Source organism: Oryctolagus cuniculus, chromosome 4, assembly GCF_051225735.1.
Source record: "Oryctolagus cuniculus isolate XC-2025 breed Fujian yellow rabbit chromosome 4, ASM5122573v1, whole genome shotgun sequence".
NCBI classification, from domain to species: Eukaryota; Metazoa; Chordata; class Mammalia; order Lagomorpha; family Leporidae; genus Oryctolagus; species Oryctolagus cuniculus.
The window spans coordinates 149,577,027-149,596,133 of record NC_142870.1 but is presented as its reverse complement, the minus strand read 5'-3'; the positions used below and the strand labels follow the sequence as shown (position 1 = coordinate 149,596,133).

The window sequence follows — 19,107 nt, the reverse complement described above, 5'->3', positions numbered from 1 at the left end:
GACAATGCAGGATGCAGCCCATGGATGCACACCATTCATATCAATTTGTGAAAAGAAAAAAAAAAAAGAGAGAGAGAGAGAATTCTTGTTCATGCCCTGATTGAAGAGGGCCAACATTTAGCAGCAGGAACAATAGCCAGTGCCATACACACACCACAGACATCTCAACTGCATCATCTTACACACTTCTGACCGGAGATGTAAGCAGAGCAAACTCTGTGCTTAATGCCAAAACTGTTGTGCCCACATCAGCTGCAGAGAAAAGCAGAGTTTTCAATGGAAATTTTAAACAGGTGGGATCAAGATCCTGCAGCATTTCCTGGAGTAACTGTAACAGGCGATGAACAACGGCTTTACCAGCCTGATCCAAGCAATGGCCGCCAGGAGGTGGAAGTGATCCAGACAAAGCACCAGCAGCCTCCTCAAGAGCAAAGGTGATGGCAACAGTGTTTTGGGGGATGCAAAAGGCATTTTGTTTGTCGATATTCTGTAAAACCAAAAATAGTAGCATCTGCTTATTAGGAGAGTACTTTGAAGAAGTCAGACAAAGCTTTAGTAAAATACCCCTAGGAATGCTTTTCCACCTGCTCCTTCCTCTCATCAAATGAGGGCAATTTTGCCAGAATTTCCATGGGAAATCATCAGGCATACACCCACAGTCTTGATTTGGCTCTTTCTGACTTCCTTTCATTTCCTAGTCTTGAAAAATCTTTAAAGAGCACCTATTTTTCTCCAGTTAATAAAATAAATACTGCATTGCCATGGTTAAATTCCAAAGACTGAGTTCTTTACCAGTGGATGAAATGGCTGGTTTGCCTCTGCTTCCCAAAAATGTCTTGAACTTGATGGGGCTTATGTGGAGAAATGCGGAGGTCTATATTTTTTGCTTTATCAAGTCCATCTTTCCACAGATTTTCCCACAGTCTTCCTATGACTATGGGTTTGTCAAGACTTGGAGCTGTGCACGCAGAAAGATAAATCTCACTCTATGTAATATTTCATCAATTAAATAGTACACAGAGGAGTGGGTATGTGGCGTGGTGATTAAGATGCCACTTGCATCCCCTGTTGGAGTGTTGGGTTGAGTCCCAGCTCCTCTGCTTCTGATCCAGCTTCCTGAAATGTGCACCCAGGAGACAGCAGATGTTGGCTCAAGTACCTGGGCCCCCCTGACTATGTAGGAGACCTGGATGGAGTTCCAGGATCCTGGCTTCTCTCTCTCTCTCTCTTGTCCTTTTAAGTAAAGGAAAAATAAACATTTAAAAAGGCTTTTCTCTTCAAGTGTTACAAAGAGTGTGAAATTCAAGGTTTACTAAGTGGTTTTCAGCTGGCATTGGAATCATTTATTTATTAATTCTTTAAACAAATGTGCATTCATTGACTGTCAGCAAAGAATGTCGTCCTGAGTACTCACAATAGAATCTGAGCATCTGGAGCTGGAGGCAGCCTCCGAGATCATTTTCTCTAAGTTGCAGGTAAAGTAGCCGAAGCTCTGAATCCAGGGGCAGGATCCCAGCTGCCACTTTGCGTCCTCTTTCCCCTGTGCTCCTCTGTGCAGCCCCTGCGACACTGCCAGCAGCCTTGAGAAGCAAGCCCTTCAGCCCCAGGCATGTCCCCTTCGGTGCTGGAGCCCACAGAGTGTGATGATAGGCCTTCCTGGGAGATATGTGGAACAGGACATTCTTCTCTGAGCTCCTGGAATCTTGCTCTGCAAACTGTTTCGTTTCCCTGAGAACGGGCCCTGTTCTTCACAGTGCAGCAGTTGCAGAGTTGTGGGGAAGAATCACTAGGGAGGCATCGGAAGTAAGAAGATCCTTCTCCTGTACCTCCCAGCTCACAGTTTTGGAGCCAAGAGGAGGGCAAAACTTCTTGCATGGGTGTAAGAGAGCCACCAATAACATCCCAGACCCGGCTCCTGAAGTCCTCTTTCAGCTACACATGTGACGTCTTCATGGAAATGTGTGGCATGAAAAAACTATGCATAGATTTCTAAATTTTCCTGCACCAAAGCAAACTTAGCTTTTAATTTCACTTCCCTTCAACTTTTGGAAGTCCCTGCATGTAACAGAACGGATAGCCAGAAGATGAGAGTCACTGAATCCCATACACATGAGCAACACAAATTAGGGACATTCTACTACATAAGCAGCTTATACAAGAATTGTAAGAGTCTCCTTGACTCTATTAATAAGAGTCAAAGCAACAGGAATAGTAAATGCAACTCATGATTTCTCTGGGACCTTTCAATAGGATGTGGTGTTGTTGGACAAGAGGAAAGTTGAATGTTTCCATGTGCAAAATAAGAGTATTAGGTGGCGGCAATGTGTAGGTGCTCATATCCTGGTTTTGATGGCTGTTCTGTGGTTAGGTAGGAAAAGCACATGATGTATGGGTGGGGGGTAACTTATTGCTAGGTAGGCAATTGATTCTCAAAAGACTCAGGGACGAAGGAGTTCTTGGTTCTAGTCCTACAACTTCAAGTATGAGGTAGATTCAAAATTAAAAAAAAAAAAAAAAAAAATATTTAGGGACAGGTGTTGTGGTGCAGTGGGTGAAGTCACCACTTGGTGGAGCCACACATATCTGAGTGACAGGTTGAGTGCTAGCTCCTATGCTTCCTGCTACTGCACCCAGGGAAGTCAGGAGATTATGGTCCAAGTATCTGGGCTTCTGCTACCCAAGTGGGAGACATGGTTGGGGTTCCTGGCTCCTGGCTTTGGCCTGGCTCAGCCCTTTGGGGAGTAAACCAGTGGGTAAAACATTCTTTCTCTCTCGCTCTCTCTCCCCCCTCCCCCGTCACCATGTCATTCAAATAACTAAATCTTTAAAAATACACATTTAAAACATGAAGACAGGGGCCAGTATTGTGGTATAATGGGTATAGCTGCTGCCTACGATCCCAAATGGGCACCAGATTGAGTCCCAGCTGCTCCACCTTCAGTCCAGCTCCCTGCTAATGTGCCTGGGAGAAGCATCAGGAGATGGCCCAAGTGCTTGGGCCCTTGCCACCCATGTGGGAGACCCAGATGGAGTCCCTGGGTCCTGGCTTTGGTCTGGCTCAGCCCTGGCTCTTGCCGGCCATTTCAGGAATGAACCAGCAGATGGAAGATCTCTCTCTCTCTCCCTCTTTCTCACTGTAACTCTGAGTTTTGAATCAATCAATCAATTTCTTTAAAAAAGCCATGAAAACATTTTTGTATGATATCCTTATAAAACTAGTGAAGTAGAAATGACCCTCCTCTGTAGAATCCCCAAGAAATAGAGGAGACAGTAATTGATGAAGCGAATCAATAGATGCAATAGAATATATTGTTTACAAATGAAAAGCAAGCGCAGGAAGAAATGGGAAAGGAATTTGGAGGAGAGGTTAAGGAGAGGACAGGGGGAATGGCAGAGCCGCCGTGGAGTTCACTGGACCGTTTCCTCTGGGGAGTCATCCAGATACATATTCAGGATTGGCCTCGTGCTTTGGAACCTGGGGGGACCTTCCTCCAAGCCTCCTGTGTGTAGGGACTATTATCCAGCCCTCAAAATGGGGTCCTACAGTACTGAAACCTGGCTTTAATTTCGCCATCCCCAACTGCCTGTTCAACTTTGAGCAAACTAAAGAAATAGTTTCCTCCACCCACTTTTTTTTATAAAAATATTTTTTATTTATTTGAAAGTAAGAATTAGAGAGAAAGAGAGAGAGAAAGAGGTCTTCCATCCCTGGTTCACTCCTCAATTGGCTGCAATGGCCAGAGCTGCGCCAATCCAAAGCCAGGAGCCAGGGGTTTCCGAGTCTTCTCATGCAGGTGCAGGGGCCCAAGCACTTGGGCCATCTTCTACTGCCTTCCCAGGCCATAGCAGAAGTGGAGTACCCGGGACTTGAACTGCAGGTGGCAGCTTTACCCACTACTCTACAGTACCAGCCCCACCCCCACCCACTTTATGTGAGTAGCACAGAGGATTATTTTGTACATCGTATTTTGTGAGCCCTAAAATGTTCTAATGCATCATTGCAGAAATATTACAGCAGGTTTTCCAAGCGTCAGAATAAATTTATACCACAATATTACAATGCTGGAGTACCTATCAATTTTATGTGGATCTTTTAAAAAAGTGGTTTGTTTGTAGCATGGTAATTACTTTTCTGAACCATAATTCATTGAGAAAGTGTTTTAAAGCTTTCTCACGTGTGGAAATGTTTAATCTGTATTTTATATGTGTTTAATCTGTATAGCTAATAAATTTACTGTGGCCAGACAACTAAACTTTATTTGAAACCAATTACTTGGCATGTGTTGAGAGTTGATTTGTCTAATGTATGGTCAGTTTTTATAAATGTTTCATGAGATCCTGCAAAGAATGTATATTCCCTATGGTCAGGAAGGAGAGGGCTTTGTGTGTGTCCATGTGGTTCAGCTTATAAAATCTGTTATTCAGATCTTCTGTGCTATTAGTGTAGTAGCTTTTCTGTCACTATAACAAAATACCTGAGGCAATCAACTTTATAAAGAAAAGAGGTTTATTGAAGCTCCTTGTTCTGAAGGTCACAGTCCACGACTGGGCAGCCCCAGTGGTTCGGCCCCTGGTGATGACATTCTTGCGGGCAGAATCTCAGAGTTATACAGAGCATCATATGGCAAGAAATAGTGAACACAGGTGTCTGTCTACATCTGTGGCATCTTACAGGATTCAATTATGAGACTCCACACTGATGACCCAATCCAATCCAACCCAGTCATCGCCCTCCAATCATTGTAACTGCATTAAGTTTCCACCCCCTTTGTGCCCCTGACATAAGACCTCACAACAGAGGAACAAATTTTTAAACCATAGTGATTAGCAATATTTTGAATGTGTCATCTTTGAGTAGCTGAGCAAGATAATGTTGAAATCCCGCCTTATGGAGCTGTCTCTGACAGTCCCTCTCTGTAATGCTTCATAAATTTTCATTCTATTTTCTTAGAGGTAGTTTAGAATTTCTGTTTAGAGGTAGTTTTGGGAGAGAAAAAACTTGACAATCATCTTGACAGTCAGTTACAACGCAAGGACAAAATCCATCAAAAGAACTGATCTGTAATCTTATTTGCCAAGGGGTGGGATAGATAACTTGTTAAATTTTTTTTTTTTGAATTTCACCCTTTTAATGCTCTGGTGGTTTAGGTACGTCTCTTAAAAACGAAACTTGGATGGATCTTGTTTTTTACTCAGTAAGTCTACTCCAGGTATATTTACTGTGGTTATGAGTAATGGAGAGGATTTTGGTGTCAAACAAATCACCATCAACTTTTACAGGATTCTAATCAAGCTACTGCACTCTAGATTCTGCCCCCAGTAGACATGCAAAAAGAAAGCACCATTGGAAGAAAAGGGCCTGAAGCCACTCGTTCCTTCTGGATATCAAATTTGTCCTTAATGAAGATCCCCGATGCTTGTTAGCACCAAATGGTCCTTGAAATGGCAGCATTAAAGGGAAAATATACCCCACCATTCTATTCCTGCAGTGACTCATGCATATTTGATGTGCAGAGATCTCTTACATTTCATAAAGTCAATTTCAGGGTCTCCTTAAACTGTGCCTGAAGACTAATCTGTCTGCACATGCTTTTTGCTAAATGAGGTTTTTCATGACTATTTCAATGAAATTATGTGTTTTTACTACTTGTTCCTTGTGTCTTTTTTCTTTTTCAAATTCATACATAGGAGAGAAAAGCATATTTAAAATGACATTTTAACTAAGGATAGAACTACAAAATTGTGTAAGGCTTCCAGTTAACAAGAAATAGAATTGCTATGCAATTCACTAGTGGAAAAGCAATAATATGCATGACAGTAAAACCAATAGCCATCAAGTGCCTGGTAGGTGGCAGGTGTGTGTGTGTGTGTGTGTGTGTGTATCTAAAATTCCCACTTAAATATGAAAAATCTAAGGGGCACAAAGGTTAAATGTCTTGGTCTTTTTCCCACTGCTATGACAAAATACCTTAGACTGGGTGATTATTGCTCACAGTTCTGGATCCTGGGAGGTCCAACATCAAGGCCCCAGCAGATTCAGTGTCTAATGAGCACCTGTTCCTCACAGATGGCACCTTTTGTGTGTCTTCTCATGATGGAAGGGGCAGACATGCTCCCTTCAATCTCTGTTATAATGGCCGTAATCCCACTCATGAAGGCAGTGCCCCAAAGGCCTCAGCTCCTAGTACTGTCACACTGAAAACTGGCTTCAACATATGACTCTTGGAGGAACACCAACATTCGAGCCATAGCATTAAAAATTGGCCCAAGATCACACAGCCAGGGAAGGGCAGAGCTAAGATTCAACTCCCATTCCTCTTACTCCAATGTCCATAACACAGTGATTGGGAAAGCAGCAGCCCCAAAGTGAAACTGATGGGGCTCCATCACTCCACTCTATCGCTTACAAACTAGGGCAGTGGCAGAGTTCCCTACCCTCTGTGTATCTCAGTTTACTATTTACAAAATGGGAATAACAGTATCTACCCAGAGAGTAGGAGATCTGAGCAGACGGCTCACAATAAAACAGAGAGAGAAACATGAGTTGTTACGCCTTCAGGGGACACTGCCTGGGCTTCCCCATCACTACTAGGTGCTGTTACTAGTTAGGTACTAAGGTTTCACGTGGTTCTCATCACCATGTGTCGCCAGGTTCTCACACCTGCCAAACTGATCCCCTGAATTCCTCGTTCTCCCACCGAGTTTGCCTGTGGCTGACACGGCACCATGTCTGATGCCTCCTCCACACACAATATTCTCTGATTTCCCTAGCTGCAAACTTCCATAGCACTTTATGTTTTTCTCATGACATTGAATGACTGTGTGATCATTCCTTCATTCTATAAATAGTTCCTGTGCCCCTACTGCATGCCCAGCCCTGCTGTACACACTGAATCCCTTGTATGCTAATTATGGGGATGGGGAAAGACCCACAATAATAAATACACACAAAAACATAAAAGAAGAATTACCAGAGTGTAAGCGCTGTGCAAAGGGTTAAGGCAGTGTGATCCAATGGGATAACTAAGTCATTATTTAGACAGGGTAGTGACAAATAGTTTCTCTGCAAATGGGAGGTTTAAGCTAAGATTTGAATGGCAATAAGGAGTAGAGACATGAAGATCAATGAAAAAGAATTCCAAGGAATATGATACAGCTGATACAAAAGATAGAAATAAACTTGCATTATATTTGAGGAACATAAAGGAGGCTGATGTGCTTGGAGCATAGTGGCTCAGATACAGCACAGATGAGACAGAGGAGGTTAGCAAAGAAGGAAGGAGACTTTTCATGGATGCCCTGATAAATCAGAGTGAATAAGGAATCATATTCTGATTTGATTGGAGTCTATTGGAGTGTTTTAGGAAGGAAAGCAATGGGCTCTGATTTGTGGGGTTTTTTAAAGATTTATTTATTTATTTGAAAGTCAGAGTTACACAGAGAGAGGAGAGGGAGAGAGAGAGAGGGAGAGGGAGGAAGGGGGAGGGGGAGGGCGAGAGGGCGAGAGGGCGAGAGAGAGAGAGAGAGAGAGAGAGTCCTCCATCTGAAGGTTCACTCTCTAGATGGCTGCAATGGCCGGAGCGGTGCCGATTTGAAGCCAGGAGCTTCTTCTGGGTCTCCCACGTGGGTGCAGGGACCCAAGGACTTAGGCCATCTTCTATTATTTTCCCAGGCCATAGCAGAGAGCTGGATTGGAAGTGCAGCAGCCAGGTCTCAAATCAGAGCCCATATGGGATGCCGGTGCTTCAGGCCAGGGTGTTAACCTGTTGTGCCCCAGCGCCAGCCCCTCTGATTTCTGTTTAAAAAGCTCACCTGGTCATAGCATGTTGAAAATGCATTTCTGAGTGTTAAATGCAACCAGAGGCTATCACTGAGGCCCAGGGGCTCGACCTATATGATGCTAGTAGTGGAGAATTGGGATGGAGGTAGCACTTACAACACGCTTGTTAAAGTGCAGGCAGTATTGGTGCTGGCCCACACATCACTTGTCACCCGTCCACACGAACAGGACAGAAATTGAGAGTGAGCTTCAGAAACTATTACAGAAAACTAACATTGCTAGAGCACCCAAACATGTGCTAAGTGGATGTGTCTCCTTGAGTTGAACATAAAGAGCATGGATGCTGTCAAATTCCTTTGGGGAACTACATGTGGTGGGGACTGTGTGAGGGACAGACCACACATCAGCTATGGGCCATGGGTCTATGTTTCAGTCTATGAAGGACTGAAAATATCAAAAGAAAACAAAAGGTCTTTATCACAATAGTTGAGAAATCTTATGAGACCTGCTGATGCTGACAGGATTAATAAGAGAAAGATCTACAGGAAAACATCATGTTGTAACTTTAAATATATATATATATATATTTATATATATATATAATTTTTAAAGAATTTAAAGAAGACCTACATAAATGGAGAGATATAAATAAAACAAACTTGGCTTGCAAAATTGGGAAGATACGGTGCCATTTAAGCTGGAAACCACCACAAAACCAACATACATTTTTAAAAGAAGGGAGACAGTATTTAGTAGTTCTTTTCCAGCTATATCAAAGTTGAGTGAGCAACCTCTTAGACATCCAGCTGGAGCTATCAAGTGGGCAGCTGGTCCACAAGCCTGGAGCTCTGAGTGAAGGACAGGCTGCAGAGGCACGATGTCCTCAGCATAGGTGTGGTGTTGAAGACCTGGTGCTGGGTGAAAGTGAAGACAGAGAAAAGAAAGGGGGCCCAGGACTGATCCTGGGCATATTCATAAATGTGGAGGTTAGAGCTAGGAACAAGAGGAGCCTGCAGAGGAGGCTGTGGAGAAGCAGCTAGAATAAGATCCTGGGAAGGAGGTATCACCAATGGCAACAGAAGGAAGGATTTGAAGGAGGGAGCACTCAGCTTGGTTAGATGCTGCTGAGACATCACATAAAATGTACACAAAACACCAACCAATGAATGGATAAACAAAGTGTGCTATTCCATGCAATGGACTAGTGGTCAGCCATAAAAAGGAATGAAGTACTGATGCATGCTACAGTGAAGGTGAACTAAGTGCTAAGTGAAAAAAGCCAGACACAAACAGACTGCACATTTTATGATTCCATTTATATAAAAAATCCAGAATAGGTAAATCCATAGAGATGGAATGCAGATGGGTGGTTTTCAGGAGCTGGGCAGGGGGAATGGAGAGTAACTGCTTAATGGATAGGAGGTTTTCCCTTGGGTGATAATAGTTAAGAATCATATAAAGGTGATGGTTGTGCCATATTGAAATGTACTAAATGAAACAATTGTTTTAAATGGTTAATTTTATGTTACATGAATTTTATCCCAATTAAGGAAATACGTATACACACAGGGAGTTGTGACCAGGGGAAGTGCATATATGGAGGTCGTTGATACCCTTGCAGAGTAGTTGCAGGGAAGAAGCAAGCACCAAGGCACAAGAGCAGTGGATTGAGAAAGAGCAGGTGGTGGAAAAGTAGGGCAGCAACTATGCCACAACTCTTTCAAGAAGTTCTACGAGGATAGACATCAAGGGGATGGGTTGAGACAGGGACGAGTAAGCAGTGTGCAGGGCAGAGACAGCCTTCCTGCCTGGGACGGGATATGCTAGGCTTTGTGTTTCTGGAACCGAATGATGCAGTAGAGGTAGAGATTATGAGGTAAAGAAACAAGATAGCTGCAAGGGTGACAGCCACTGAGATGGTGACAGAGCCAGGATCCAGTGCACTCAGGGAGAGTCTGGTGTTTAATGTGAGCAGCGGTGATCCTTCCATTAGGGACAGCACGGAAACCAAGTGTGTGGTCGCTGACCCAGGTAGGCTGGCAGTTTGGGCATGGGAAAGACGAGAGAATATTTATGTAGTTGTTTCTATTGTCTCAGTGAGACTGTTAGGTAAAGTCCTCAGCTGAGAATGAGAGTGAGGGATAAGGCACGAGGTGTGAAATGGCCATTTTGGATGGCAAATAAACATACTGGGAAAGTGTAGTAGCAATACTGGGCTGTGCCCAAAGGGCATTTTGAACTGTGATTATCAGCTAGATGAGACCTCTTAGCATAATTGGATACTATTCTCCAGAAATGTTCTACTGTTCATATACAGGTGTGGGGTAGGTATCTTCCCAGGCTTGGCCATTTGAACTTTGTTATACAAAGGGAGAGGGGAGCAGAAAGTCACAACTGTGTGCAACATAATGGTTATGATCATGGACTATGAGGTTTCACTGGGAGAAAGTGCACTAAGGACATTATGACGACATAAGGGGGTGAGTGATATTATCATGGTGTTAGGGTCTCTGCAGGTGGCCACGAAGTGCAACAATAGCTGTGATGGTTTGGCTGAAGGGCACAAGGAGGATGTTAGAGTTGTATAAGCATTGAACTCAGTCTCAGGGATCAGGTAGCCATTGGTGCTGTTGCGGTCAAGGGTATGATCATGGCAATGGGCAGCTGAGGTAGGGTAGAGGAAAAGGCCATTGCACATAAGGCAGTCCACAACCAGAGAGCCCAACAGCACCAGAGTCCAGGAGGCCAACAGGAGGAGGCAGCGGAAGGAAGAGAGCAGGATGCTTGTTGAAGACTTTGAAAAATGAGGGGATCAGCAGGGCGTGTTAAATGCTAGCAAGAGGAAGACTTGGATTTCTGGGGGTGCTGAGATGATAAGTGATGCCAGGCATGCTGGGATCTGTACTGATAATATCCTGACAAAAGGTTGGAAACCCAGTGAAAGCTGGCTGACTGGGGCCTTCAGGCTGCTGGTCTCTCTCCTGCGCTTGGACTTGTAAGGTCTGTGTTTGAGTCCAAACTCTACCACCTAGATTTCCAAGCTTGTGAGAGTCTGCAAAAACCTACTTAGGGAGATGAATGGAGAGCGGTGTTTTGAGAAGTACCTGGTTCACAAGAATCTTTTAAGATAATGAGTATGTAAGCATTCCACAAGCTCTACAATGCTGTAGAAATGGTAAAATTAAAAATCTTTGTCTTGGGGCTGGCATTGTGGCCCAGCAGATAAAGCTGTCACCTGCAAAGCCAGCATCCCATATGGGCTCTAGTTGATGCACTGGCTGTTTCACTTCAGATCCAACTCCCTAATAATGGCCTAAGGGAAATCAGAGGAAGATGACCCAAGTATTTGGGTCCCTGCCACCTGTATGGGAAACCCAGATGAAGCTCTTGGCTCTGGCCTGGTCCAGCTTGAGCCATTGCAGTCATCTAGGGAGTGAACCAGAGGACGGAAGATTTCTCTCTGTCTCTCCCTCTCTCTCTCTCTCTGTAACTCTTTCAAATAGATAAACAAAATTTTTATGGATTGATAGATCTGTTCTTTTTTAAAAAAAAAAAGATTTATTTATTTATTTATTTGAAAGTCAGGGTTAGAGAAAGAGAGAGAGAGAGTGAGCGAGCGAACTTCCATTTGCTGGTGCTGGACCAGGACAAAGCCAGGAGCCAGGAGCTTCAACTGGGTCTCCCACTGTGGGTATTAAGGGCCGGAGTACTTAGGCCATCTTCTGCTGCTTTTCTCAAGCCATTAGCAGGGAGATGGATAGGAAGTAGATCAGTCAGGACTCGAACCAGAGCCCATTGCACCACAATGCCAGCTCCAATAAATAAACCTTTTTTAAAAATATGTTTATGTCTTGTATTATTATTACTAGCCTCTAAAGCAGAGCAGGAAAAATTACTTATTCTTTTTGTCTGTCACAATACCTGACCCCAGAGGTTGTAATGCATGAACAGTACTAAACAATACGAGCATATAAAATGAATGCAAAAGTCTCTAATTGGTGCCTTCAATATTATTGTCAACATTTCAATCATTTCTATTCAGAATTGATGCTTTAAAATTCTGCGGCAAAAAGACTACTTTTCACGAAATCTATTGAAATGAATAAAGGAAGTCATAAAAATATTTATACATTTGATCTAACCATCTGATTATCATGTTTTATCTTATAATCAAACACAAAATATATACAAAAAAGCATAGAAATTATAAGTGTATGTATCAACTTCCACAGAGTGAACACACTCACTTAATTAGTGCCACTTCTAGAAATTTGATGACAGAAAATTTTTCCCTAAAGAGTTATGTGCCTAAAAGTCTTCACACAATGCTACAGTGGCAAAGGGTGGCAAAAGCTAAATGGTTAGTGGAGGAATGATTTTGGTGCACGCTGGTACATAAATTTGCTGGAACATTATGGAACCATTAAAAATGACTATTTGATGAACTGTCAAAAAAACCACACCAACTTTAATGCCTTTGAGTCAAGCAAGTAGAAAATATATGAAACTCAGCTTAGTATTAGATGATATGGGCCAAAGACAGTAAAAACAATTGGAGTGAGGGGAAAGTGAGTCCTAAGGATAGTTTATGACCATTCTGTGGTAGAGGAAAATAGACAGAGATGAAATAAACATGCAATGGTGATAGAACAATGCAAACATTACACCTACATATGGACGAGCATGGATGCAAATATGGTGAGATGAACGTTGGCTTTGGTGGGAACTTGACCAAATTAAAGTCTCCATTTCTTCATCTGTAAAATCGGGATTTTAAAAGAATGCCTCCCTCAAGAAGCCACTGGAAAGGCGAGATGAGATTGTAAGGGTGAAGCGAGTGCAAAGGTATCTACAAGCGGTCAAGAAAACAATTTTTCTCCCCCTGGCTTGCCTCCATATCCTCATTATTATTTTTTTAAATATTTAGTTATTTATTTGAAAACCAGTTACAAAGAAAGAGGGAGAGAGACATCTTCCACCTGCTGGTCCAGTCCCCAAATCACTGCAACAACTAGATCAGGCCAAAATCAGGAGCCTGGAACTCCATCTGGGTCTCCCACATGGATGCAGGGGCCCAAGCACTTGGGCCATCTTCTGCAGCTTTCCCATGTACATTAGCAGCAGGGAGCTGGACAGGAAATAAAGCAGCTGGGGTTTGAACCAGCACCCATGTGGGATACTGGCACCGCAGGTGGTGGCTTAACCCACTGAGCAAACCCACTGGCCCCCTCCTCATTATTATTATTTTGCTATTGGCTGTTTGTTGATTTTTTTTAAGATTTATTTTATTTATTTGAAAGACAGAGTTACAGAGAGAGGTAGAGACAGAGAGAGAGAGAGATCTTTCATCCGCTGGTTCACTTCTCATATGGCCACAATGATGGCCGCAACGACCAGAGCTGTGCCAATCCGAAGCCAGGAGCTTCTTCCGGTCTCCCACGTGGGTGCAGGGGCATCTTCTACTGCTATCCCAGGCCATAGCAGAGCGCTGGATTAGAAGAGGAGCAGCCGGGACTAGAACTGGCACCCATATGGGATGCTGACACTTCAAGCCAAGGCTTTAACCCGCTGCGCCACAGCACCAGCCCCTGTTTGTTGATTTTGTATCCCACCATCCTCTTCCCTTATCTCCCCAGTGCAGCTGCTCCAACTGATATTTTTCCAACATGCTTTACACTTAGAGCCCAGATTCCATTGCCCCTCTCTTTATGAGGGTCTGTGCTCCAGTGACACTGCCTCAGAATGATGTCTTTGCCCCTCCCCCTGTGTTTTTTCCACTGCACTTAGCACTACCTGATATCATATGTGAATATATTTATAGACATATGTGTACACACATGTGTTGGTGTATATACACAGATGAAGGCAGGAATTCACCTAACTTGTTTACTTGCTATGTTCACAGTTCCTACAGGAAAACTTGGAACACAATAGACATTCAAGCTTTATTTGTTGAAGATTATGAATATTTAGGATGAGACACTGTGCTTTACGTTCCCCCCCTAAATCCCAAAGAAATGATATTATTTGTGTAATAAGTGACTTAAAACATATTTTCCTGAGGCCAGTATTGTGGCATAGCAACTAAAACTGCCACCTGTGATGCCGACATCCCATAGGGGTGCCAGTTTGAGACCCGGATGCTCCACTTCTGATCCAGCTCCTTCCCTAATGCACCTGGGAAAGCAGTAGAGGATGGCCCAAGTGCTTGGGCCCCTGTACCTACGTGGAAGACCCATAAGCTCCTGGCTCCTGGCTTTGGCCTGGCCCAGCTCCAGCTGTTACAGCCATCTGGGGAGTGAACCAAAGGATGGAAGACCTCTCCATGTCTCTCCCTCTCTCTGTGTAACTCTGACTTTCAAGTAAACAAATAATTATTTAAAAAAAACAACTGTGTTTACTTACAGGTGATCTCTTTGTACAACTCCTTACGATCTTTCTTTTCTGGCAGATTGGCTGTACAGAAGCTGGGAGCAGAAGTCTTTGAGGAAGTCTACACTTACCTCAAGAGAGCAAGGCATCAGAACACCAGCGAAGCAGAGATCCAGGAACATCTAGAAAAAGTGGTGCCTCAGGCCAGTGACTGCTTTGAGGTTGACCAGCTCCTGTACTTTGAGGAACAATTACTAATTGCCACAGGGAGAGAGTCTGCATTCTAGAGCCATCTCTAAGGAACTTTCAAAAACAACCAGCAGTTGAAGTAGACAAATTTCTATGAAAATCCAGGAAACAATTCCACCAAACTTTACAGGAAATGGGTACAGCTTTACTTTTAATTCTCCATCCATGTAATGACTCCTGTAGAGTAGTAAACAGGGCTGCTTCTACTCAGAGTCCTGGGTCATTTAGTCTACACTCTAAGATAAGCTTATAGATCTGGTTTCTGAAAAGCACCTCTTCTACGTGTGCCCTCGGGGTTCCTGCGAGATTGAACCACCCTGGGACCATTTCCAGCTGGATGGAGGACAGAGCTTAGGGCCTGTCCACTCTGGATCTCTGTGAACCAGGGTTGGCTTGCTTGTGAAGGCTTCTGGGCACTGGCCTCCACCCACAGTGCTGTGCTGCCTGGGAGTCAGACACATCTGTCTGTGCTGCCCTTTTTTTACCTACTTTTGCTTATCTTTGACTAATCAGCAAGGTAATAAATATGAGGACCTGTATTAAAAGTCCAAAAGGATGGGGGCCGGTGTTGTGGCACAGCAGGTAAAGCCACTGTCTGCGGTGTCGGCATCCCATATGGGTGCCGGTTCAAGTCCGGCTGCTCCATTTCCGATCTGTAGCTCTCTGCTATGGCCTGGGAAAGTAGTAGAAGATAGCGCAAGTCCTTGGGCCTTTGCACCCACATGGGAGATCCAGAAGAAACTCCTGGTTCCTGACTTCGGATCGGCCCAGCTCCAGCTGCTTGCGGCCATTTGGGGAGTGAACCAGTGGACGGAAGACCCCTCTCTCTCTTTCTCTGCATCTGCTTCTCTGTGACTCTGCTTTTCAAATAAGTAAATAAAATTAAATTAAATTAAATAAAAATCCTTGATGGGATTGAATTGGAATTCCCTGGCACATTTCTAACTCTATCATTAGGGGTAAGTCCAATTGAGCATGCACCAATGCCATCTCACTAGTTAAAGTGATCAGTTGCAGTTCATAATTGATCATAATGATAGGATTAAGTGTCAAAGAGATCACATAAACAAGACTAGTGTCTGCTAATACTAACTGATAGAATTAAAAAGGAGAGAATGATCCAACATGGGAAGCAGGATACACAGCAGACTTACAGAATGGCAGATATCCTAGATAGCACTCTGGCCTCAGAATCAGCCCTTAAGGCATTCAGATATGGTTAAAAAGCCCATGAAAGTATTTTCGGCATGGAAAGCCAAGACACTGTGGCAAAAACAACAACAACAACAACAACAACAACAACAAAACACAACAAACACGACCTAAGTGAAAGATCTTTGTGACCGGAAAGAACAGGCCATCAAAGAAGGAGGTACCTTTCTCTGAAGGGAGGAGACAACTTCCACTTTGACTATATGGCCTCGTCTAAATAAGATCTGAGTTGGCAAACTTAAGAGGCTTCCATAGCCTTGGAACTCATGACAAGAGCCTTGGGTAACTACTGATATCATAAATAAGAGTGTCAATTGTTAAATCAACAACAGGAGTCACTGTGCACTTACTCCCCTTGTAGGATCTCTGTCCTAAATGTGTTGTACTATATGAATTAACAGTATAACTAGTACTCAAACAGTACTTTATACTTTGTGTTTCTTTGTGGGTGCAAACTGTTGAAATCTTTACTTAGTATATACTAAATTGATCATCTGTATATAAAGATAATTGAAAATGAATCTTGATGAAGAATGGAATGGGAGAGGGAGTAGGAGATGGGATGGTTGTGGGTGGGAGGGAGGTTATGGGGGGAAAAGCTGCTATAATCCAAAAGTTGTACTTTGGAAATTTATATTTTAAATAAAAGTTAGAAAATAAATAATAAGTAAATAAAATAAAATTCCAAAAGGTGATTCCCACCTGTGATTTATACCCCCAGACTCATCCACAAGAGCATTGAAAACTTATTCACTAATAAAAATATTTTCCATGGTTACAAAATAAATAACCCATTTAATATTTCCCCTTATGTGAAAATATCTTGTGGAATGTGATGCATCCATCTAATGATGTGTATATAGAGCAGCCAATATTTGGTTTATTATGTGCTGGTGCTGTGCTTAGTACCTAAAGGGCCTTACTTCATTGAATCTTTTCACCAGCTCTAGAGAGAGACAGAGGCATAGACAAGTACGGAGAGATTATCCCTCAGCTGAAGATGTTGGGGTTAGGTAACCTGCTTAGAGACATGATTGTGAGAAGCAAAAGCAATCTGTGATTTCAACCCAAGTCTGATTCCAGTGCCCATAATCTTAATCACCATGTGTGTAGGTTTTGAATGAAGGGGCTCTATCAGACTTGCCTTAGGAGCTTTTGAAACATCTATATGTTTAAATATTCTGTTAAAGAAAAAAAATTATTCTGACTTTTTTTAAAACCATAGGGAAGAATTACTCTATTCAGGATTTTTTTTTTGTAATAGCAGCAAGTATTTTTATTTATTTATTTATTTTATTTTTTGACAGGCAGAGTTAGTGAGAGAGAGAGAGAGAGAGACAGAGAGAAAGGTCTTCCTTCCGTTGCTTCACCACCCAAATTGCCGCTACGGTACCTGCGCCGATCTGAAGCCAGGAGCCAGGTGCGTCCTCCTGGTCTCCCATGCAGATGCAGGGCCCAAGGACTTGGGCCATCCTCCACTGCCTTCCTGGGCCACAGCAGAGCGCTGGACTGGAAGAGGAGCAACTGGGACAGAACCCGGAGGATTAGCCTAGTGAGCTGTGGCACAGGCCTCAGGATTATTTTGATAGCTGTCAAAAGTATTGTAATGGGGAAAGACATGGGCTCAATTCAAAATAGAGCAAAGACAGCTGGGGACGTATAGCCAGGGAGCAGGACAGGGAGGTTCATGAGTGGAATAGTACAAAGAGGAGACCTCAGGGTAGGGGGACTCTTGCTAAATAGCTGACTTAACAGAGCAGTCAGATATTGAGGATGGGGCCTAAGCAATTTGATCAGACACTGAGGGCAATCAGACATCAAGAGTGTGGTAGTCTCACTAAAATGACTTTGCAGTATTCTTGCTAAAACTGGATTCATCATGCCAAAGATGAGGCCCAATGAGGAGGCCTAGCTGAAAAGAGTGTTCAGAGGAGCTGGGGTAACGTCTGGTCCAGCAGAGTCTTTGTCAATATTGAGCCTCCGTCCATTCCTTTTCCTGGAAAGTTGATGGGCCAAAGCACATCTTTTGTTACCTGGTGAATTGGATACACAGAAGCACTGCCATTCACTCTTCCACCTCCTGCTACTGACCTGGGAAACCTCGTGCTGTGACCCCTACAGGATTTCTTTTCTTTTCTTTTCTTTTCTTTTCTTTTTTTCTTTTCTTTATTTTTGAAGATTTATTTATTTGAAAGGCAGAGTTATATATAGAGAGGGACACACACACAGACACACACACACACACACACACACACACACACACAGGTCTTCCATCCACTAGTTCACTCCCCAGATCCTCAACTGCCAGGGTTGGGACAGGCCAAAGCCAGGGGCTTTATCTGGAGCTTCACTGGGCACATGGGTGCCCAAGGACTTGGGCCATCTTCTACTGCTTTCCCGGACACATTAACAGGCATCTGGATTGGAACTGAAGCAGCTGGGACTTGAACCAGCATCCACATGGAATGCCAATGTCGCAAGCAGCCATTTAACCCACTAGACCACTATGCCAGCCCCAGTGTCCTTTCACCTGGAAGGCTTATTAGAACATGGATTGCTGGAATCCACCTGCAGCCTTTCTGATGCACCAGATCTGGAGATGGAGCTTGAAAATCTGCATTTCCAGCAAGTTCTCAGGGTGCCAATGCTGCTGGCGTGAAGGCCATGTACAGAGCCACTGTCCAAGACCTGTCTTTCTGTTCTTTTTATTTGGAGCAGTAGATTTGTGTGCTCTTAGTTGAGGCTTACTTCATCTCACTTCTATTGACAATGTGTGAGGACTGTGAAGAAGAAAGGGCCCAAAGACTTCAGATGCCTCCCAGTGAATTCTCTAAAAAAGGTAGTGCGTGGGGTGGGAGTTTGGGAGGCAGTGAGCTCTTTTTTTTTAATTTAAGATTTTACTCATTTATTTGAGAGGTAGAGTTACAGGCAGAGAGAGGGAAAGACAGAGAGAGAGGTCTTCCATCTGCTGGTTCACTCCTCAAATGGCCGCAATGGCCAGAGTTGGGCCGATCCAAAGCGAGGAGCCAGGAGCTTCTTCTGGGTTCCCTGTGTGGGTGCAGGGGCCCAAGCACTTGGGCCATCCTCTACTGCTTTCCAAGGCCATCAGCAGAGAGCTGGATTGGAAGAGGAGCAGCTGGGTCACAAATCAGTGCCTATATGGGATGCCAGTGCTGCAGGTGGGGGCTTAACCTACTAAGCCACAGCTCTGGCCCCAGTGAGCTCATTTTAAGGACAAGAGGACATGACCACTGTGTTCTAAGTCTCACTATCTTGTGGCTTCACTTCTACATCTATGAAGCAACTTTTGGGGTTTAGAAAATTATACTCCCAAGCATGGCACTTCGGCAAGCTGAGTACTTCAAACTAAAGAAGATTTTAAGGCCTTAGAACCAAGGTCTCTCTGACCTCCTCCTGTCCTCCTGTTTATTATCCCCTCTTTATCCCGACAGGGGGAGGACTTTCTTGTAAGTTCCCCTGTCTGTCTATAGAGT

At 43.6% G+C, this 19,107-nt stretch overlaps 1 protein-coding gene across 13 annotated transcripts in view; it reads left to right on the top strand.

Annotated features, from left to right (window-relative positions):
* The window catches only part of NEK11 (NIMA related kinase 11), a 332,098-nt gene extending 316,422 nt beyond the window's left edge, over positions 1–15,676 (top strand). For 12 of the 13 annotated variants that reach the window (XR_016233306.1, XM_089332257.1, XM_051818466.3 and 9 more), the window contains one exon: positions 14,232–15,676. Coding sequence is in view for 11 of the 13 variants with exons in the window: in XM_089332257.1 (XP_089188383.1) it covers positions 14,232–14,439 (208 nt within the window). In the remaining 2 variants the exon portion in view is untranslated. The remainder of the gene's footprint in view (positions 1–14,231) is intronic. The other variant, XM_089332258.1, reaches the window with a different exon arrangement.
* Positions 15,677–19,107: the final 3,431 nt, after the last annotated feature.